The 24,259-nt window shown below is 50.5% G+C and overlaps 1 protein-coding gene across 5 annotated transcripts in view; it reads right to left on the reverse strand.

The window, feature by feature from the left end:
- The window catches only part of LOC143989352 (phosphofurin acidic cluster sorting protein 2-like), a 134,714-nt gene that overhangs the window by 99,564 nt on the left and 10,891 nt on the right, over positions 1–24,259 (reverse strand). For all 5 annotated transcript variants that reach the window (XM_077489454.1, XM_077489453.1, XM_077489451.1 and 2 more), the window contains 2 exons: positions 11,941–12,184; positions 32–119 (listed from right to left, as the gene is read on the reverse strand). In XM_077489454.1, coding sequence (XP_077345580.1) covers positions 32–119; positions 11,941–12,122 — 270 coding nt within the window. In that variant the 5' untranslated portion in view covers positions 12,123–12,184. The remainder of the gene's footprint in view (positions 1–31; positions 120–11,940; positions 12,185–24,259) is intronic.

A 24,259-nucleotide genomic window follows, 5' to 3' on the forward strand; every position in this document is an offset into this window, starting at 1 on the left:
GTGTCTGCCAGAACATTACTCGGCAACTTACCTGCAGCTTCACAGCAATCACCACAGAGCTCAGATCCCGGTCCAATTCCCTCAGAACCAGCAACTTCTTCAGGGTCAGACTGCAGAGCCTGAGGAGACCGAGACACAACTATCACCAATACTTCCAGGGAGGTTCTGAGAGTATAGTATGACTGTCACCAATACTACTGGGAGGGGGGTTCTGAGAGTGTAGTATGACTGTCACCGATACCATGGGGGGGGGGGGGAGGGTTCTGAGAGTATAGTATGACTGTCACCGATACCATGGGGGGGGGGGGGAGGGTTCTGAGAGTATAGTATGACTGTCACCGATACCACGGGGGGAGGGTTCTGAGAGTATAGTATGACTGTCACCAATACTACTGGGAGGGGGGTTCTGAGAGTGTAGTATGACTGTCACCGATACCATGGGGGGGGGGGGGGAGGGTTCTGAGAGTATAGTATGACTGTCACCGATACCACGGGGGGAGGGTTCTGAGAGTATAGTATGACTGTCACCAATACTACTGGGAGGGGGGTTCTGAGAGTGTAGTATGACTGTCACCGATACCATGGGGGGGGGGGGAGGGTTCTGAGAGTATAGTATGACTGTCACCGATACCACGGGGGGAGGGTTCTGAGAGTATAGTATGACTGTCACCAATACTACTGGGAGGGGGGTTCTGAGAGTGTAGTATGACTGTCACCGATACCATGGGGGGGGGGGGGGGAGGGTTCTGAGAGTATAGTATGACTGTCACCGATACCACGGGGGGCGGGGTGTTCTGAGAGTATAGTATGACTGTCACCGATACCACGGGGGGAGGGTTCTGAGAGTATAGTATGACTGTCACCAATACTACTGGGAGGGGGGTTCTGAGAGTGTAGTATGACTGTCACCGATACCATGGGGGGGGGGGAGGGTTCTGAGAGTATAGTATGACTGTCACCGATACCACGGGGGGAGGGTTCTGAGAGTATAGTATGACTGTCACCAATACTACTGGGAGGGGGGTTCTGAGAGTGTAGTATGACTGTCACCGATACCATGGGGGGGGGGGGGGGAGGGTTCTGAGAGTATAGTATGACTGTCACCGATACCACGGGGGGCGGGGTGTTCTGAGAGTATAGTATGACTGTCACCGATACCACGGGGGGAGGGTTCTGAGAGTATAGTATGACTGTCACCAATACTACTGGGAGGGGGGTTCTGAGAGTGTAGTATGACTGTCACCGATACCATGGGGGGGGGGGGGAGGGTTCTGAGAGTATAGTATGACTGTCACCGATACCACGGGGGGGGGGAGGGTTCTGAGAGTATAGTATGACTGTCACCTATACCACGGGGGCGGGGTGTTCTGAGAGTATAGTATGACTGTCACCGATACCACAGGGGGAGGGTTCTGAGAGTATAGTATGACTGTCACCAATACTACTGGGGGGGTGGGGGTGTTCTGAGAGTATAGTATGACTGTCACCTATACCACGGGGGCGGGGTGTTCTGAGAGTATAGTATGACTGTCACCGATACCACGGGGGGCGGGGTGTTCTGAGAGTATAGTATGACTGTCACCGATACCACGGGGGGGGGAGGGTTCTGAGAGTATAGTATGACTGTCACCTATACCACGGGGGCGGGGTTGTCAGGAATCCGCCCGTTCTGCACGATCGGGTGTCCGTTCGCGCACGCGCGTTCGTCCCGCGGGTCGTCGTGGGCACGCGCGCCCCCAAGCACGAGCGTGTGCACGACGTTCGGATGTGCGCGCGGCTTACGCACGCACGAGTGCGCGTTAGCGCTATTGGCGCCAGTGGCCCTTTTTAAAGGAGCAGCTGCAGTCATTCTGTGCTGTTCGTCTGCAGCTTGTGCCTGAAGAAACCTGTGATTCATCTGCTACCTACCTGATATCTGACCTGGCTCCGTCTGACTCTGCTGACCTCTCCTGCTCTGACCCCGGCTTGTTTGACCTCTCTTGGACTGTCTACCTGCTGCCGAACCCCTGCCTGTACCTGACACCTCTGCCAGTTCCTGCTTGTTCCTGCATCTGTACCCTGCATCCAGAAGAACCCGCCATCCTGCCTGCAGTGTCCTCCCAGCGGCCTGCCTGCCACTGCCAGTTCCTGCTCCTGAGGATTCTCTCCTATCCGGTACCTGCTGCTGCTGCTGCTGCTGCACCTGGCTGGACTCTCCTACCCCGCTGTGCTCCGGTCTCCCTGTTCCCATTCCAGAGAGGCCAGAACCAGAGCCGTAAGAGCGGTCCCCTTCCACTAAGTCAGACTCACCACCTGTGGATCTTAACAGTACGAACAGCCCTAATGTCTGAGTCTGCGGAAGGGGCCTCCGCTATGAAGGAGATCTGCTCGCATCTTGCGGCCCTGACTCAAGCAGTGAAGTCCCTTCAAGATGGTTACTCCAGGCTGGAGGAACGTGTGCAACAGCTATCTACCTCCGGTCCTCCTATCACCGCTCCTCAGCCTCCTCCTGTTCAGCCTGCCATTCCACCAACCGTGATGACGCTCCCACCTGAGCCTAGGGTCCCCATTCCTGAGAGGTTTTCTGGGGATCGCTCCAAGTTCCGGGCCTTCCGTAACGCCTGTCAACTTTACTTCGCTCTACAGCCTAGGACTTTTTCTCTGGAGGCTACTAAAGTAGGATTCGTTATCTCCCTTCTGCAAGGAGAGCCCCAGTCCTGGGCCCATCACCTCTTGGAGAATGACAGTCCTCTCACCCAGACCCTTGCTACCTTTCTTGAGGGAATGGCCCAGCTCTACGAGGACCCCCAGCGGTCCGCTACCGCAGAATCTGCATTAACTGCGCTCCAGCAAGGCCGGAGGTCGGCAGAGGACTATGTATCAGACTTTAGACGCTGGAGCGCAGATACCCAGTGGAACGAGTCGGCCCTGAGACACCAGTTCCGCTTGGGCCTGTCTGAGGGCCTTAAAGATGAGTTGGCCCGTGTTGGAACCCCGGATTCCTTGGAGGATTTAATCACTTCGGCCATTCGGATTGATAGGAGGCTCCGTGAGCGTAGGGCGGAACGCTCCACCCAATCCCAAAGACCAGCTTGGATGTCCGCCAGGACCCCTTCTTCAGCACCCTTCTTCATACCATCCTCTCAAGGAAGACCTGCCAGTGCCGCCCAAGCGTCTGAAGAACCCATGCAGTTCGGGCTACTCCGGCCTACTCTGTCACCTGAAGAGCGAGCCCGCCGCCGGCAGATGAACTTATGCCTATACTGCGGTGGCCCAGGACATTACGTGATCAACTGCCCTGTTAAGACACGCAAGTGCCTTTCTTCTGTATCTCACAACCCTGTAACCCTGCCTTCCAACTCGTTCCATGTCGCTCTTCTGCTCTCATTCCAGCTGCAGGGAAGAATGATTCACGTCAGCGCTATCCTTGATTCAGGGGCCTGCGGCTGCTTCATCGACGCTGCATTTACCAGTCTGCACTCCATCCCCCTTCGGAAGAAACTCCATGAACTTTCCATCTTCCTGGCTGATGGTTCGCAAATTAAGTCTGGCCGAGTTACCCAGGAGACTCTTCCGCTACCCACTACCACTTCCTGTCAACATACTGAACTACTAACCCTGGACGTTATCTCATCACCACTTTTCCCTGTGATCTTGGGAATTCCGTGGCTTCAGGCACATAACCCCTCCATCGACTGGTCTTCCGGGGAAGTGAGGTTCCTCTCCTCTTACTGCCAGGATCACTGTTTGCCGGGAGCTCCGGTACAACCCAGAACACTCCTCTGTCTGGATCCAGACCAGGACTTGTGTCAGTTAGTTCCAGAACCCTACCAAGAGTTTCTGGATGTTTTCAGTAAACGGGGGGCCGATTCTCTTCCCCCACATCGCCCCTACGATTGCCCCATTGAGCTCCTTCCTGGGGCAGAGATCCCATTCGGACGTGTCTTCCCCTTGTCCGAAAAAGAGCAGGAGGCCCTGAAGGTCTACATCACCGAAAACCTTAAGAAGGGGTTCATCCGTCATTCCACATCTCCTGCCGGTGCCGGAATATTCTTTGTTACAAAAAAGGACCAGACCCTTCGGCCCTGTGTGGATTACCGGGAGTTAAATCGGATCACGATTAAGAACCGTTACCCCTTACCACTAATTCCGGAGCTTTTTCAAAAATTAAGATCAGCCTCTATTTTTACCAAGTTGGACTTGCGGGGAGCTTACAATCTGGTCAGAATACGAGCAGGCGACGAGTGGAAAACTGCGTTTCGGACTCGTTTTGGGCATTACGAGTACTTAGTAATGCCCTTTGGACTTTGCAATGCCCCGGCCACTTTCCAGCACCTGATTAATGATGTTTTCCGAGACTTTCTGGACATCTTCGTCATTGTGTACCTGGACGATATTCTCATCTTTTCTGGGTCCCTAGAACAACATCGTGGGCATGTCAGCAGAGTGTTGCTCCGGCTCCGGCAACACGGACTTTACGCTAAGGCCGAGAAATGTAAATTTGAGCAGCAGTGTATCCAATTTCTCGGCCTAGAAATCTCTCCAGCAGGCATCAAAATGGACCCGCAAAAGGTCTCTGCTGTGCTCGAATGGCCAGCTCCCACCGATAAGAAGGGAATCCAGCGCTTTGTGGGTTTCGCTAACTTTTATAGGAGATTCATAAAGGGGTTCTCGGCCATCATCGCTCCCATCACTCAGCTCACCAAACAGAATTCACGCTTTCATTGGGGACCCGAAGCGCAGGCCGCCTTCCAGAGGCTCAAGAGTCTGTTCACCTCTGCTCCCATTCTCAGGCATCCAGATCCGTCAAGACCCTTTATCCTGGAGGTGGATGCTTCTGAGGTAGCAGTAGGGGCGGTGGTATCCCAACGTCAAGGTAAAGATGACCTGATGTACCCCGTGGGGTTCTTTTCCCGTAAACTTTCTCCGGCCGAGAGAAATTATGATGTGGGGGACCGAGAGCTACTCGCCATCAAATCTGCATTGGAGGAGTGGAGATACCTACTGGAAGGGGCGGTACACCCCATACTTATCTACACAGACCATAAGAACCTTGAGTATCTCCGTACCGCCAAACGTCTGAAACCTCGGCAGGCCCGTTGGGCCCTCTTCTTCTCCCGGTTCAGCTTTCATCTTACCTACCGCCCCGGGTCGAGAAACATAAAGCCAGATGCGCTTTCCCGCATGTTCGATAGTCCCAGGGACATCACACCCCCGGATACCATCCTCCCAGCCAACGCCTTTCTGCTCGTCCAGCCAGACCTCCTGTCTCTGTTAAAGAGTGCTTCCCTCGAGTCCTCCAGTCCTCCAGGAGTTACGCTTATTTCCAGAGAAGGTCTGCTTTGGAAGGACGATCTAATCTTTGTCCCGGAGAACGTCCGAATAAAGGTCTTGAGTCTCCTCCATGATCACCCCCTCGCCGGGCATTTCGGTGTCCGCAAGACCCTGGAGCTGGTACAGCGCTCCTTCTGGTGGCCTGGCATGAGGGAATACTGCAAAAAATATGTGAATTCCTGCCCTGTGTGCAGCCGGAACAAGGTCCCCAGGAACCGGGCCTGGGGTCTGCTGAAACCACTTCCCGCGCCCGACCGCCCCTGGCGGATGATCACGATGGACTTCATTGTGGAACTTCCCCCTTCCGAGAACTGTACAGCCATCTTCGTGATCTGTGACCGTTTGTCTAAAATGGCCCATTTCCTACCCTTGAAAGGAACACCCACCGCATCGGAGACGGCTCATATCTTCATCAAGGAGATAGGCTTCACGGGGTACCTTCCAATATTGTTTCCGATAGAGGGGTGCAATTCACCTCTCGTTTCTGGAGAGCCTTATGTGAAGCCCTAAGAATAGAATTGGCCCTGTCCTCCGCCTACCACCCGCAGACCAACGGACAGACGGAACGCACCAATCAGACCCTTGAACAATACATTAGGTGCTTCTCATCCTTTGTCCAGGACGATTGGGTCTCCCTCTTACCTTTGGCGGAGTTCGCCTATAACAATGCCAGCCATGCTACCACCGGCCAATCCCCGTTTTTCGCTAATTTTGGTTTTAACCTGTCCTTTCTCCCTGATATTCTTTCAGAATCCCACGTTCCAGCGGTACAGGACACCGTATCCTTTCTGCAGCGGAACAACCAAATCCTCCAAGAGACCATAGCCAAGGCTCAGGCAGATAGCAAGAGGAATTTCGATCGAGGAAGAAGGGGAGAACTGATTCTTCAAGTCGGGGACCAGGTATGGCTTTCTACTTCTAATTTAAAATTAGCCTGCCCTTCTAAAAAGTTGGCACCCAAATTTCTGGGTCCGTTTCCAGTTAAAAGGAGGATCAATGAAGTTTCCTATGAACTGTCTTTGCCTGTTTCCATGAAAATTCACCCGGTCTTCCATGTAGCTCTGCTTAAGCCGGCCGTACCTGATCCTTTTCCCGGTAGAGGAACAGGTCCTCCTGATCCTGTGTTGATCGATGGCAATGAGGAATATGAAGTGGAGGCCATTCTGGATTTTAGAAGACGTCATGGACAAGGTCAGTTTTTAATTAAATGGAAGGGTTATGGTCCAGAGAATAACTCCTGGGAACCTGCTGCCAACTTACATGCAGATAGATTGATTCAGGCCTTTTTTACTGCACACCCTGAGAAGAGAGTCGTTAGGGGCACCCGGAGGTTGCCCCTTGTGGGGGGGCAATGTCAGGAATCCGCCCGTTCTGCACGATCGGGTGTCCGTTCGCGCACGCGCGTTCGTCCCGCGGGTCGTCGTGGGCACGCGCGCCCCCAAGCACGAGCGTGTGCACGACGTTTGGATGTGCGCGCGGCTTACGCACGCACGAGTGCGCGTTAGCGCTATTGGCGCCAGTGGCCCTTTTTAAAGGAGCAGCTGCAGTCATTCTGTGCTGTTCGTCTGCAGCTTGTGCCTGAAGAAACCTGTGATTCATCTGCTACCTACCTGATATCTGACCTGGCTCCGTCTGACTCTGCTGACCTCTCCTGCTCTGACCCCGGCTTGTTTGACCTCTCTTGGACTGTCTACCTGCTGCCGAACCCCTGCCTGTACCTGACACCTCTGCCAGTTCCTGCTTGTTCCTGCATCTGTACCCTGCATCCAGAAGAACCCGCCATCCTGCCTGCAGTGTCCTCCCAGCGGCCTGCCTGCCACTGCCAGTTCCTGCTCCTGAGGATTCTCTCCTATCCGGTACCTGCTGCTGCTGCACCTGGCTGGACTCTCCTACCCCGCTGTGCTCCGGTCTCCCTGTTCCCATTCCAGAGAGGCCAGAACCAGAGCCGTAAGAGCGGTCCCCTTCCACTAAGTCAGACTCACCACCTGTGGATCTTAACAGGGGTGTTCTGAGAGTATAGTATGACTGTCACCTATACCACGGGGGCGGGGTGTTCTGAGAGTATAGTATGACTGTCACCGATACCACGGGGGGCGGGGTGTTCTGAGAGTATAGTATGACTGTCACCGATACCACGGGGGGCGGGGTGTTCTGAGAGTATAGTATGACTGTCACCGATACCACGGGGGGCGGGGTGTTCTGAGAGTATAGTATGGCTGTCACCAATACTACTGGGAGGGGGGGTTCTGAGAGTATAGTATGACTGTCACCGATACCACGGGGGGGGGGGGGAGGGTTCTGAGAGTATAGTATGACTGTCACCGATACCACGGGGAGCGGGGTGTTCTGAGAGTATAGTATGACTGTCACCGATACCACGGGGGGCGGGGTGTTCTGAGAGTATAGTATGACTGTCACCGATACCACGGGGGGCGGGGTGTTCTGAGAGTATAGTATGGCTGTCACCAATACTACTGGGAGGGGGGGTTCTTGAGAGTATAGTATGACTGTCACCGATACCACGGGGGGGGGGAGGGTTCTGAGAGTATAGTATGACTGTCACCGATACCACGGGGAGCGGGGTGTTCTGAGAGTATAGTATGACTGTCACCGATACCACGGGGGGGGGGGGTTCTGAGAGTATAGTATGACTGTCACCGATACCACGGGGGGGGGGGGGGGTTCTGAGAGTATAGTATGACTGTCACCGATACCCCGGGGGGGAGGGTTCTGAGAGTATAGTATGACTGTCACCGATACCACGGGGGGGGGGGGGTTCTGAGAGTATAGTATGACTGTCACCGATACCACGGGGGGGGAGGGTTCTGAGAGTATAGTATGACTGTCACCGATACCACAGGGGGGGGGGGGGGAGGGGAGGGTTCTGAGAGTATAGTATGACTGTCACCGATACCATGGGGGGGAGGGTTCTGAGAGTATAGTATGACTGTCACCGATACCACAGGGGGGGGGAGGGTTCTGAGAGTATAGTATGACTGTCACCGATACCACGGGGGGGGGGGTTCTGAGAGTATAGTATGACTGTCACCGATACCACGGGGGGGGGTTCTGAGAGTATAGTATGACTGTCACCGATACCACGGGGGGGGAGGGTTCTGAGAGTATAGTATGACTGTCACCGATACCACGGGGGGTGGGGTGTTCTGAGAGTATAGTATGACTGTCACCGATACCACGGGGGGGGGAGGGTTCTGAGAGTATAGTATGACTGTCACCGATACCACGGGGGGGGGGAGGGTTCTGAGAGTATAGTATGACTGACACCGATACCACGGGGGGGGAGGGTTCTGAGAGTATAGTATGACTGTCACCGATACCACGGGGGGGGGGGGGGGGGGAGGGTTCTGAGAGTATAGTATGACTGTCACGATACCACGGGGGGGGCGGGGTGTTCTGAGAGTATAGTATGACTGTCACCGATACCACGGGGGGGGGGGGGGGGGGTTCTGAGAGTATAGTATGACTGTCACCAATACTAGTGGGGGAGGGGTGTTCTGAGAGTATAGTATGAATGTCACCAATACTAGTGGGGGAGGGGTGTTCTGAGAGTATAGTATGAATGTCACCAATACTAGTGGGGGAGGGGTGTTCTGAGAGTATAGTATGAATGTCACTGATACCACGGGGGGGGGGGGGGGGGTGTTCTGAGAGTATAGTATGAATGTCACTGATACTAGCAAGGTGAGGGGGTGCACTAAGTGTCGCACTACTGTCACCGCTGATACTACCAGGGGGGTGGGGGGTAGTGAGAGTAAAGTATGACATCTGTCACCAACACTGATACTGTAATATCACAAATGTAGTATTGGGGGATCTAAGTAATGATTATCGGGGGGCTTTGTTTCGCCTCATTCGGCTTCTCACAGGAGAATTATGTAGTAATTATTTGATGCTAGGACACCCCCATCCCCCCTCACTAATCTGACCGCGCACTTCTGAAATCCGGTAAATGGTAAACAGACGGATAATCCTTATTAACAGCTACAAATCTGGAAGCTGCATGTGTGTCAGTAAGGACATATCGGCCCTCAGGGGCCCGGTGCCAAGATGGCGGAGCCTCAGAGGTCTATAGGGAGAGACGATGAGAGAGAGAAATCTCCATCTATTTCATAGTGTGAAAGTGACACGAAGGTCACATTGGCTTCTGGTGGTCTCTTCTTCTCAGATAGATGGCCAATGTACTCAGTCCTGGGCCCCAGGACCCCCGCCCCCGCCTTCTCCCCAACCTGGTCCACATCACAAGACTCTCTGCAGCTATTCCCTGTACCAAACCTGGAACAATACTACAGGAGGGAGGCCTAGTAATAGGAGTGTGTGACAGTGGGGGAGGGGACATTAGAGTGTAGATTTTTGTTCATTAAAAATCTTACAAACACAATAAAATCATATTTTGATAAATACAATTATATATAAACAAACAAAAATAAATGATGTCAGCATAGATAGAAAAAAAAAACACTAAAAATATTCAAACCAAGACATAAAATTATTATTATTATAATTGCACAACAAAGCCCCTCCCCCCATCTAAACACCCCCTCAGGCTCAGAAACCATGACACATGTGACCCATGCATGCGGCCTTTTTCCAAAAATCCAATCTTATATAAAAATCTAGGGGAACGTGAAAGGACAGAAAGAAAAGCCGCACACCCAGAGACTGACAGACGGCTACGGAGACCCGACATTCCTCCTCGCCTTTGTTCAGGCCCCCCGGCCACCACCTGTCCTTCTCAAGCCCCCAAATCTCCCCAATCTCACCCAGAACTTCGTGCACCACCACCACCTACCTCCACAGGAAGGACTTTTTTCCTGCAAATGGAAGCCTGACACCGTGCATTCTACGTGGGAGGAATGGACTACATAGCCAACTAGGAAAAGTGTCTCAAAACCAAGATCCTGATGTGTCTCCAAAGCCCCGAACGACCACGCCACATAACTCAAGCGGGAAAGGAAGGGGCTACCCTGAGCCTCACCCACCCGCTCTTAGATTTGATCAAAGATTGTATGGCTCAGAGCAGTGGGAAACAAAGTCTTACTTTGGAAGTTTGCTGTCAGGGTGTCCAAGCCGAGGTGTCCTCCCGCACACCAATAGACAAACTGCTGTGAACAAGGCTCATCGCCAAAACTCGTCTGCTGCTGGCTGTACTCACTGTGAAGGCTTGAAAATAAATACGCTTTATGTTATGGAGTTGCCGGCTGCTTCTTTTACTCAACACCCGCTCATAGACTTCTATATTGAAGGAGTACCGAAGCAAGAAATGGTCCATCGTCTCCTCCACATGGCCACACTCCACTCTTGGACAACCACGGTTCTCCACGGAGCGATGCTTCAAGTTTCCCTTTACATAGAGTCTGCCATGAAATGAGAGCCAGGCCAAATCCCAAAACTTGAAAGAGATTTTCTCCAGATTTTTAAAACGCAGGCCCTCCCTCATAGCATGGCCTGGGCAATCCTTCAAGGCCAGCGGCTTGCTAAAGGCAGCTTCAACAACCCTCCTCTCCAGGGCCTTCCTAGGAAGAGACTTAATTTCCTCCTCCGTCACTCGCCACTGCCAAAACATTTACAGACACGGAGCAGCTTAAGCCGGTAGTTCACTGCATCGGACCCTCAGGCTTTTCACTGGCCCACCATTCTCCCAGCTTCTCAGAAAGGGCCTAAAATCAGTACTGAAAAATACCAACCCACCCAGGCAGTTCCTTTTCCAGCATCCTACCAAAATTATGTTTCAAAAACATCGGAGACCATACCTAGGTCACCCATATGCCTGGGAAGGTAGGTGAGGAGGTTCAGTTTGTTCCCCCTATAACTGGAAAAAACAGCTGTAGATCTTCACACAGACACACTGGCAAAAGCTGACATACAGAAATACTGGGATCAGGTAAGTTTTAATCAGGTCAATCCTTTCCCTGAGAGTTTTCAATCCTTCCAGGTGGGAACCTTCGTCATCTTGTAGCCTGCTTTCCCAATTTGCAAGGCCATAATCGCCGGGATCAAATTTGATTACACAAAACTTTAATTTCCTGCCAGGTCTGTGGAAAGGTGTCCGGAAACTTGAAGCCTTCGCCTTCCTCTCCCATCCAGAAAACCTCACTCTTATCCTGATTGATCTTGGAGCAATTACTGAGACCACCTCCTCTGCGCCAGAGATGAAAACAGACATGTCATCAGCATAGGTCACAACCCTCAGAGGAGGCTCACCAGGAATACCCAAAGGCACATTGGTCCACTTTCAAACCTCCTGATGAAGGGATTGATTGTAAACGTGTATAGTGGAGGACTCAAAGGACACCCCTGACGCACACCCGAGCCAACCTCAAAGGATCTTCTGATCTAACCATTCACAAGCATGAAGCTTACAGCCCCCCTGTACAAGGTCTTTAGACATTAGAGTGTAAGCTCCTCTGGTGCAGGGACTGATGTGAACAGTCCTATGTTCCATGCACAGCACTGTGGAGTATGTTGGTGTTATAAAATATGGACAAAAAATAAAGAGGGTGGGCTAAGTTGTGTAAAAAGTTGACCTAAATAATGGACATTCCTGGGAATCTTTCTCTAGAATGACTGATACTGTGAAGTACTTCAGTAGACACAACACGGACATACCTGGGAACACAGCTGGGGGAACATCTGTCCACCTCCCACGTAGCAAACAGGTTCATGGGCACCGGAGGAGTGCTGGGTCCCTCAGGATTTGCTATGATTACTCCTCCAGTCAGACTAGACCCCACATCCATCCCTCGACTGAGGCACAACGATGGATTCCCCCCATTCCCAGAGAGGCTCATTGCAGTGCTGGACAAGCACCCCTCCACCTCTGTCCACCATGGCTTGCTCCACCTCCTGGAACCTGTAAAAGAAAAAGAAAATGGCAGCCCAGGAGGAGATCATGGGACACAAATACCACTAATGGAGTCATCAAAATCCTACAGAACCCCATACAGCAAAGTGATTCACCGGGAACGTCTCCTGACTCATTCTATTAAGTGAGATAACCTGGGGCCACCACTGAGCACCAACCACCAACTCCTCACTCATCACGTATTCTAGAAGTCATAGAGCAACCCTTCACCTCCAGAATGACGGTGGAGTCACCATCATGTCATCAAAATGGTTTTTGGGACATTAGAATGGGCTCAGCTACAGAAACACTGAGCTCTGGTGACATCACTAACCTAAAATATTCTACACCAGGCCATCGAAGAGTGTGCCATCCCTGGCAACATTCAATTACTCAACCTTGACCAAAACAATGGGCATCCCTCAACACGAAGGAGCCCACACATCATCCTTCCCACATGGTCATGTGCTGCCCAGACAGAAGAGCGATGAGCTCAGCACTCAGTAAGCCAGCCACCAGTTAAGGAGATACCGTACATATGGCCTCCATTGACACTAGAGTAGGATATAATCCGAGGCTCCAGTTGGCTGTGTGTGGACAGCAGGTACGTTGTGGTAAAGTATAATGACAAAGTTGGTTGCAATATGTTCCAGCATCGTAGTTACATGAAAAGTCACTTTGCAGTAAAGATAATGATGGTGGGGATAGTCTCCAATTCATGTATTTTATTCCTCACAAGTAAAGACGGTCTAAGTTCTGTTTGCACACTAACATGGCAGCACTGGGAGGTCAGGCTGCTAGATGTCCTGTACAGGTTATCATGGCAGCACTGACAGGTTGGGTTGCTAGATGTCCTGTACAGGTTATCATGGCAGCACTGACAGGTTGGGTTGCTAGATGTCCTGTACAGGTTATCATGGCAGCACTGATAGGTTGGGTTGCTAGATGTCCGGTACATGTTATCATGGCAGCACTGATAGGTTGGGTTGCTAGATGTCCGGTACATGTTATCATGGCAGCACTGATAGGTTGGGTTTCTAGATGTCCGGTACACATGTGGCAGCAGTGGGAGGTCAGGCTGCTATATGTCCTGTATATGTTACCATGATAGCAATGGGAAATTAGGCTACTAGATTTCCACATACATGTAACCATGGCAGCACTGGGAGGTTAGGGTGCCAGAGTCTCCTATAAATGGTACCATGGCAATACTGGGAGGTTAGCCTGCTATATGTCCAAATGCATGTTACCATGGCAACAGTGGGAGATTAGGCTGCTACAGTCTTGTATACACATTATCATGGCACCACTAGCATGTTAGACTTCTAGAATGCTGTAAATCAGGGGTCTCAAACTGGCGGCCCTCCAGCTGTTGAGAAACTACAAGTCCCACGAGGCATTGCAAGGCTGAGTTACAAGCACGACTCCCTCAGACAGAGGCATGATGGGACTTGTAGTTTCGCAGCAGCTGGAGGGCCGCCAGTTTGAGATCCCTGCTGTAAATGGTACCATGGCCGTACAGAGAAGTTAGGCTGTTAGAGTGATGTACATGTGTTACATGGCAATACTTAGAGGTTAAGCTGCTACAGTCCTGAATAAATGTTACCATGTCAACACTGGGAGGTTAGGCTGCTAAATGTCTCCATGCACGTTACCATCACATCACTGAGAGATTAGACTGTTAGAGTCCTGTATAAATGTACCATGGCAGTACTGGGAGGTTAGGCTTCAACAGTGCTGTATATATGGTACCATGGCAGCAATGAGAACTGTTCAGGACACTGGGGGCAATTAGAGGTGGTGACAACACTCTGGACAGGATATATAGGGGGACAAACTGAAACGAGGACATTGGACAGGATATATGGAGACAAATTGAGGCAATTAGGACAAGGGAAAGGTAAATAGGGACTAACGGGGATGATGAGGACAATAGGCAGGATATACAGTGGTCAGGATGGTGGACTCAATATATTCTCCCGTTAGTTCACATTATGGTCACGCCAAGCTCAGGAATTGCCTCCAAAGTGAGCTGCGATTATGACCAATGCAGAATGCAAAACAATTCAGAGAGAGAGGACTGATACGCCGGAGCCCGATATTCAGATATATGTATGGTGGACTCTCCGGACTTCAGTCATAGATGCATAATTTTCTGTGGACATGTTTGACGAGCAACTCTGAATGACCTCCATTCCTAGTGTAGTGTAATAGGTGCCCCCCACCCCCCAGCTCATCAGTCTAGCACTCAGCATGGTAACTTCCAGGGGCAATATAAATACTGTCTCCAGCTTAAAGAGGAGTCAAAGTTTTGGAAGATAGACATCCAAAGAGGCCCCGCTGTGAATTGCTGGATTGTCAGTCTAGATCCATGGTGCCCATCGGGGGTTCATTGGTACACATTGTGCCCTCACCCTGCACCAGTTTAGGTGTTCATTAAGCCTGATGAACAATGGCCAGGAAATGTGTGCTTTACAGGGACATCACTATGACGAAGTCCGTAAGGGTGACACACATCAGAGGTGGTGGGGCGGGTTCTCAGGAGGGGACTCTGTGAGGAAAATTCACCTTGGCCACACTCAGGATCGAGTTAAGAAGTTTTCTTTGACTCGTACGAGGAGACAAGTTACAACAAAGGAACAGATATTTGGTTCTCACCACTATGACCCGTGCGATAGGGCTGCATACATAGCAGTGAGCCGGATAGACGCCTATCTGGACTTGTCTGACTGGCAATTGTCAAACTTGCATCTATATACCTTTAGAAGCCAGGACTTTGCCACCTCTCCTACACATGATTGGTTGACGTATATGTCTGGGCATAGCCTTTATTTACATGTCTTAGAAGTAGGCGTGCTCAGTCTTACAAACTGAAATAAAAATGAATCTAACTGTGATTACGTATATTTCAGGAAATTAAACTCATTTCTTGTGATTAAAAACAAAACTCTTTTCTTGTGTACAGAAGTGAAACTCATCTCCTGTGATTTATATGCACTTCAAGGAATCAAAACAACTCTGTGGGTTACATGAAACAGTCCGACTTTTAATCGTTTGCAAGCAGGCATAACAGATCCACAGTTTGTTCAAGAAAAATTGATATTTTCTGACTCCCCAGTAAATTCCATATCTTGGAGTACAGGAAGTCATAGACTGCGGGTTACACGCCGCTAACTTCCGACAATTTGGGGATGTCCCCTAGCAATAAACTGAGGACTGAGGGGCGGGACAAAGAAAACAAGCACAGGACAAGGAGGACTGGTCCTTTAACAAGAGATCATACATTTACCCCCCCCCCCCAGGTAAATCCCCAAAAAACAAAGCAGAACCAAAACCAGAGCAACTTGGGTACAACCCGGGGGGGTAAGGTAGGGAAGGGTGATGCACTGGTCATACCGATTCCTGAAAAATGATAGTATTGATGAGGCAGAAATATGGGAATGTGCCGATAAGATTCCTAGATGTTTATTGAGGCCACAAAATTGCCCAAAAAGATGAATGCAATGACTGACCTGGAACCTTCCATGCAAAACGTACAAACCCACAGTAACAAGTCGAGTCTTTAAATCCAGAACGGGCCGAACTTCTCCATCTGGTTTGGCAACCATAAAGATGTTGAAGTGGAAACCCTGAGAGCTCCCATAGACCGACACACTAATTATGGGACTTCTCCATGGGATGGGTGTCAGGGAAACTTCATGTTGTAGTAAATGGAACTGGAATCTAAACCCCCCGTACACACGATCACTTTTTCTGTTGAGTTTTTCCATCAGATTTACCAAAACCTTATAATATGAGGTCAAAACCTTAGAAGTTTCAATTCGTATGAAATCAGGCCGGTCCTTCCACTACATGGTTTTGGTAAACCTGAAGGAAAAACTCAACAGAAAAACTGATAGTGTGTACGGGGCTGTACACTTCTACTGTGGAGATATCTCCTAGATCCTGAGATATGACGGGAACCAAGAAAAAATATATATATTTTGAGTTTACTTGGATATTGGGCTGTTCTAAAACCTCAAACCTTGTAACTAGACGGAAATACTTCCCAATGTTCTTTATTCATGGCTCGTCGTATGGAAGGAATATAATGGGTTATCACTACAGCCCTATAATGACAGAATGGATTGCCAAGCTCAACCAAACTATAGAAAAAAAACAAAACAAAAAAAAAACGGACTTTTGATCAGCGTGGATTCTCACAAAAACACTCATTATGGCCGGTTTCACATGAGCTTCAGCTCAGGAAAAGAAATGCTGACTATGACCCTAAGAACACCATCCCTACAGTCACACACAGAGGTGGGAACATGAACACCATCCCTACAGTCACACCCGGAGGTGGGAACATGAACACCATCCCTACAGTCACACACAGAGGGGGGAACATGAACACCATCCCTACAGTCACACACAGAGGTGGGAACATGAACACCATCCCTACAGTCACACACGGAGGTGGGAACATGAACACCATCCCTACAGTCACACACGGAGGGGGGAACATGAACACCATCCCTACAGTCACACACGGAGGTGGGAACATGAACACCATCCCTACAGTCACACACGGAGGTGGGAACATGAACACCATCCCTACAGTCACACACAGAGGTGGGAACATGACGCTATGGGGCGGTTTCTCTGATAAAGGTACAGGACAACTTTGCCGCATTGAGGGGGCAATGGACGGGGCCCATGTATTGTAAATTCTTGGAGGAGAACCTTCTTCCCTCATCCAGAACACTGAAGATGGGTCATGGATGGGTCTTCCAGCATCACAATGACCCAAAACATACCACCAAGGCAACAAAGGAGGGGCTCAAGAAGAAGCACCTTAAGGTCATGGAGTGGCCCGGCCAGTCTCCAGACCTTAATCCTATAGAAAATTTATGGAGGAGCTGAAACTTTGAGTTGCCAAGAGACCTTCAGGGTTTAGAGAAGATCTGTAGAGAAGAGAGGAGAAAATCCCTCCTGAGATGTGTGCGAACCTCATCACCACCTACAAGAAACGTCTGACCTCTGTGATCACCAACAAGGGTTTCTCCACCAACTACTAAGGGGATCAAATACTTATTTTACTCTCTGAACTGCAACTCCATTTATAAAATTTGTATCGTGTGTTTTTTCTGGAGTTTTGGTTGATCTTCTGTCTCCATCATATAAAATACAATTATAGACCCTTCATTTCTATGTAAGGGGGCAAAACTCACACAATCCGCAGGGGAGACGATCGTTACCCCCCCCCCCCCCCCCCCCACTGTACCATCCAGCTCCAGTTTGTAAATGTTTAACACAGGTCCTAATGGGAGTGCTGATTGCCACTTTAAGCAAGCTGCTAGCAGGCTTTCAATAAGCTTCAAGAAGTCCTGAAGCCTCCTAGCAGCTTGCTTAAAGTGGTAATCAGCACTCCTATTAAGATCTGCGTCCAACATATTCAAACTGGAGCTGAATGGTTCTTTAAAAGCTTCAAAGCTCTCTCAAAACTTGCTTTTCACATGACTTATACAAGCTGAAGCTCGTGTGAAACAAGCCTAAGATGGGCGAGACGGTTAGAAGCTGTGACTGTGGAAGCCATGGTGGTAACTCATAATACATGATCAGACCTTATCAAAGCCACAGAGCATATAAAATGGTTGAGAAGATGAAAATATGGGCAGTCAGTCATATTACTAAGCTATGAGGAAGAGGGCTTGACTCTTGAAAGGCATATTGGATGCTATGGGGTCACCAGTTGAGCACTGTGGATCTGGAGGTGGCCTTGTTTGCATTCCTTGATACGCTTGTGCATGTCGTGCGTTTGCGAGTACACCGCGTTTTACATGCGCCAAGTCGGCGCACCCTCTCTTTATTGTTATTTTCTAGCACAATAAATGAATCCCTGAGAGGTCTGCAGGAGCAGCAAGATGCTCTGTACTATACCCATAAACCAGTTAAGTGGAGAGTTCATCAAGAACTTAAAGTGGATCTATAGGCAAAACTTTATTTTTTCCCATTTTGGATAGAGTAAGGGAGGGTTATAACCCCAATCAGATTTTTTTCACCATCTGTGTCCCATTGCGGAGATTTCTCTTCACTTCCTGTCCCATAGCTAAACAGGAAGTGAAGGGAAATCTCTGCAAAATGAAGGGAATCTCTTGGGGACCCCCATTGGAAGATTTCCCTTCCATTCCTGTTCTGGCGGGGGGGGGGGGGGAACCCCAACATTTGGGATTTTCTTTCACTTTCATTGATAACCGTAAGCAGGACAAATATTATTATTATTAGAGAGGGTGAATCTCCTTAACGGGGACACAGACAGCAATAATAAGCGGACGGGTGTTTGATCCCTCGCCCCTCCAGCCAGCACTAGTTATACTTTAAGCACCACACTTAAGTGCAGAAGGTTTTTCTTTAATATTACGAAGGAGAATTTCTCTGCGGAGGATCCTCGTCTTATCTAGGTGAGGGAACTGTTACATTCCTTCGTGTCACACACATGGTTGGTCATATTTGGTTTCTATATCTCATCAAAGATAAAATCTGATTCAATAGAAACCCTGAAATCGTTCTCCTGGAGGATCGGGACGATGACCCTCTCATTCCCCAACGGCTGGACAGCAGAAGCAGATCCCTCCACCATGATGGAAAGGAGTCCAACTGGAGAGCATGAAGTGAAGAACGGGGAAGACCAAAACTCCCCCGGAAACAACAATCTGGACCCAGATGTCTGAGATCTTCTGGAACCAGAAAGCCAAAAGATGTCCCCCCTACACAGAGAAGTGGGTGCCCCCATCACCGTAAAGAGTTCTTGGCTTGCCGGGAGGCCCAATTATGATCCTGCATTAGACTTGATATTGGAAGATTAGGAGGGAGAGAAGCAACCATTCCCATCCCCAGCAGTAGAGGGCCTACTAGTAGAGGTACAAGCCTTTGTCTTCTCAGGTAGGAGAGTACTTGTGATCTCCTGGATATATTTACCTAAGATGAGACCAAACTGGCCATTGAAGGATAATTGATCAAAGCATTCCTTGCATGGAAGCTTGGCTGACAAGCATTTCAACTCGAGGATCCTGCTCACCTGTACAGAGAGAAGGCTTGTTCTAGACATTTGGTGCAACGAATCCACCAAGCCATTCATAGCGTAAGGCAGAAAGCAAAAGCTCCAGCTGACTATGGATAGAGGGATCCATAAGGATGGAGTTGGGGGTTCCAGGCCATACACTTAAAGAGGAAGTAAACCCTGATGAGTTTACTTCCTCTTTCATTCCCTGCAAAGGCAAAGCATAATGGACTACTATGCATCGCATCGCATCGCATCACATAGTAGTCCATTATGTGTCACTTACCTGACACAGGAGCCAGCGAAGTCACCGCTGTCCCCTGTAGTCCGGCGCATCCATCTTCTCGGTGGGTCTCACAGCTCCGCCGCTGTCATTTGGTGAAGCCGCAATGACGTCACTCCCGCGCATGCGCACGGAAGCCGATGCGCGGCAACTTCGCCGTTGACGATGCTGAACTCATTGCGCCTGCGTGCCACTGTCTACGGCTCAAATATCTCCTAAACCATATAGGTTTAGGGGATATTTCTTGGACCTACAGGTAAGCCTTAATCTAGGCTTACCTGTAGGTCAAAGTGTGTTGTAAGGGTTTACAACCACTTTAAATAACAATGTCCTGACAGTCTATAGTAGGCACAGATGTTGGTTGCATTGCAGAGCCAACAAGGGCAAAGATAACATTAAGGGAGGTCCCTAACCTTTTATCTACTGGGTCTTTGAACACAGAATCATCTTTTATGGGGGCCATAAGGGTCACGTTACGTAAAAAATAGTTAGGTTGGATCTACCACAGGAATTGCTCATTTCCTATGGAAACTTTCCTTAATAGGATATTGTTGGGTGAAATAAGAAATGTTCTCCAGGTGAGGCCAGCCTCCATAAAGGATGGTCTCAGCCTGTACTTGAAATGGAAAGGTCTTAGCTGGAGTAGGGATCTTTAGGGACCTAAAACTAGAAACCTTTGGCAGAGCAGACTAAGGTGGCTTCAACAAGAGTATTCAGCTTCAATCAGTGAAGGAATATTCTCCTGGAGTTTATGAGAAACGTCATCCTGATGAGATGTCTCAGAAGTCGAGGATTCTGCCTCAGGAGACGCCTCATTCTTGGGTACCATGTTTGGCTCAAGGGCAAAGTCTGATGCCGGAGGGGAAGTAGAAGGGACATGGCTGTCACCCCTGTAGCCTCAACAAGGTCAGAAAGTCTTCCTCTGATGCCTGAAATTGTGGCAGAAAGTTCTTTTCAAGAAGGATGAGGCTGGGGTTGTCAGAAAGTGGCTGAATGACCACAATAATGTAGAGTCAGAATGGGGCAACCATCAGAGAGAGGAAATCAGTGCCCAGAGCAGATGTACTACAACCCCAAGGAAGCTACAGGCTGAGCCTGAGCCCACCTCCCCACTTACCTCTCCTATTAGGGTCCCCCATGTCCCTGATGGGGTACTCATAACCTCCACTGCAGTGGTGCAAGGGGGTGCATTAATACAAACACCTGTAGGCTGCTGTAACCCAGATTCAGGTTAAATAAACCGCCATGAATGTGTCCTCAGGAAGGAGAACCAGGAGATGGTGCTCAGCCAACATCCTGAATGCAAAGAGGTAGAGACAGGGCATGCACGTTCAGTAATCTTCCTCAAAACGAGGTGGCACCTGCGCATCCCACGCTTCGGGTTGTGCAAGTGCAATACGGGACCTCCGAGTAAGGCCACACCAGGTGCCGTCCAGCAGGACAACTAAACTGGCGCCAAACCCCACGAAACCCGGCAATTCTGAACTGCCCCACGATGCCACTGGTCTTTCACATACAAAGGGATTAAATGGGCATCCTGGGTGAATGTTTAAAGGGCTTCCACCCTATACTAACCACCTCAGTAACAGGAATAAGGGGTTCTAACCCCCTCCTGGATTAGTCCATTATGGTGGGTATACCCCTACAGGGGTCTTCGGGGGCTGTACTCTGCACCAGGCAGGCCACGTTTCTGGACCCATAAAAGCAAATTATGGTTAATTCCACACAATGCACTATGTGCCAAGCGGAGCATCAACAGCATGATCCAATACAGACTGGCCCCACATCTTCCACCAGGTCCCCAAGGCTCTGCCAAGGAGTAAACCAATCCCAAATATTTATAAACAGGTGCAGTGGTCACGGTGCAGGTGACTGATCAAAGAACCCTCTTGGAAATAGAATAATCCAAGAAGCGAAAACCTCCATAGAAGACGGTAAGGTCCTCTCAGTAAAAAGAAGGGGTCCAAAAACTGAGGCTAGCTGGGCGTGGTTAATTAATGGGAATGTCCCTGCTGGGAGTGGGAGGGGTTATATAGGAGGTGTCCCTGCTGGGAGTGGGAGGGGTTATATAGGGGGGATGTCCCTGCTGGGAGTGGGAGGGGTTATATAGGGGGATGTCCCTGCTGGGAGTGGGAGGGGTTATATAGGAGATGTCCCTGCTGGGAGTGGGAAGGGTTATGAGGATGTCCCTGCTGGGAGTGGGAGGGCTTATATAGGGGAAGTTCCTGTTGGGAGTGGGAGGGATTATATAAGGTGATGTCCCTGCTGGGAGTGGGAGGGGTTATATAGGGGGATGTCCCTGCTGGGAGCAGGAAGGGTTATGAGGATGTCCCTGCTGGCAGTGGGAGGGGTTATATATGAGGATGTCCCTGCTGGGAGTGGGAGGGATTATATAGGGGAGTTCCCTGCTGGGAGTGGGAGGGATTATATAGGAGAGTTCCCTGCTGGGAGTGGGAGGGATTATATAGAGGAGTTCCCTGCTGGCAGTGGGAGGGGTTATATAGGAGAGTTCCCTGCTGGGAGTGGGAGGGATTATATAGAGGAGTTCCCTGCTGGGAGTGGGAGGGATTATATAGAGGAGTTCCCTGCTGGCAGTGGGAGGGGTTATATATGAGGATGTCCCTGCTGGGAGTGGGAGGGATTATATAGGGGAGTTCCCTGCTGGGAGTGGGAGGGATTATATAGGGGAGTTCCCTGCTGGGAGTGGGAGGGATTATATAGGAGAGTTCCCTGCTGGGAGTGGGAGGGATTATATAGGAGAGTTCCCTGCTGGGAGTGGGAGGGATTATATTGGGAATGGCCTGCAGCCTCCTCTTTTGCCAGTGTCCAATCACATAAAGGTAGTGGTGTATAACCCGGGGTTAGTGTCCTGTACTGTACGATCGGTAAGTTTTCTGTAACGCATCCTCCCATTTAGGGTTACACCTCGGGCGTTTTGCGATATGCGGTAACCTAAGGCTCCTGGCCATTTATCACTTACCTTAGTACTGTCTCTGGTCATTCACTGGTCTTGTACTGTTCTCACTTGAATGAATGACCAGATAAGTTCTAGTGAGGTGAGCTAAAAGGAACCAGAAACCCCCCAATTCAATGACAGAGAAACCCCCTGAAGAGCCTTCCTAGTACAGAAGATATTTGAAGGCCTCACTTCCAGCAAAGCTAGTGGAGGACATGAGAGTCTATAATGATAATAAAGAACATGAGGAGGGAAGTCAGAGAAACACATGGATAGAAATGGCTGACTTCATGAGGGAACATTGTGGTAGTTGGATGAAAAGCCGGGGACACAGAGAAGCTGGACGGGGGGGATTACCATCTGATGAACGCACTGGAGAAGGTGGGGGGTCACCATGCGTTGACACACTGCAAGAGGTTGGGGGTATGAGGGGGGTCACCATACGTTGAACACACTGGAGGAGGTCGGGGGGATGAGGGGGTCACCATGCGTTGAAACACTGGAGGAGGTTGGGGGGATAAGGGGGGTCACCATCTGATGAACACACTGGAGGAGGTTGGGGGTCACCATGCGTTGACACACTGGAAGAGGTTGGGGGTATGAGGGGGTCACCATACATTGAACACACTGGAGGAGGTCGGGGGGATGAGGGGGTCACCATTCGTTGACACACTGGAGGAGGTTGGGGGGATGAGGAGGTCACCATAGGTTGAACACACTGGAGGAGGTTGGGGGGATGAGGGGGTCACCATGCGTTGAAACACTGGAGGAGGTTGGGGGGATAAGGGGGGTCACCATCTGATGAACACACTGGAGGAGGTTGGGGGTCACCATGCGTTGACACACTGGAAGAGGTTGGGGGGATGAGGGGGTCACCATTCGTTGACACACTGGAGGAGGTTGGGGGGATGAGGAGGTCACCATAGGTTGAACACACTGGAGGAGGTTGGGGGGATGAGGGGGTCACCATAGGTTGAACACACTGGAGGAGGTCGGGGGGATGAGGGGGTCACCGTGTGTTGACACACTGGAGGAGGTTGGGGGGGATGAGGGGGTCACCATAGGTTGAACACACTGGAGGAGGTCGGGGGGATGAGGGGGTTACCATGCGTTGACACACTGGAGGAGGTTGGGGGGATGAGGGGGGTCACCATACGTTGAACACACTGGAGAAGGTTGGGGGGATGAGGGGGTCACCATAGGTTGAACACACTGGAGAAGGTTGGGGGGATTAGTGGGTCACCATACGTTGAACACACTGGAGGAGGTTGGGGGGATGAGGGGGTCACCATACATTGAACACACTGGAGGAGGTTGGGGGATGAGGGGGGACACCATAGGTTGAACACACTGGAGGAGGTCGGGGGGATGAGGGGGTCACCATGCGTTGACACACTGGAGGAGGTTGGGGGGGATGAGGGGGTCACCATACTTTGAACACACTGGAGAAGGTTGTGGGGATTAGTGGGTCACCATACGTTGAACACACTGGAGGAGGTTGGGGGGATGAGGGGGTCACCATACATTGAACACACTGGAGGAGGTTGGGGGATGAGGGGGTCACCATACATTGAACTCACTGGAGGAGGTTGGGGGATGAGGGGGTCACCATACATTGAACTCACTGGAGGAGGTTGGGGGATGAGGGGGTCACCATACAGTGAACTCACTGGAGAAGGTTGGGGGGATGAGGGGGTCACCATACATTGAACTCACTGGAGGAGGTTGGGGGATGAGGGGGTCATCATACAGTGAACTCACTGGAGAAGGTTGGGGGGATGAGGGGGTCACCATACATTGAAC

Source organism: Lithobates pipiens, unplaced genomic scaffold (assembly GCF_037356315.1).
Source record: "Lithobates pipiens isolate NorthernLeopardFrog02 unplaced genomic scaffold, aLitPip1_a1.2 Scaffold_18, whole genome shotgun sequence".
Taxonomy (NCBI): Eukaryota; Metazoa; Chordata; class Amphibia; order Anura; family Ranidae; genus Lithobates; species Lithobates pipiens.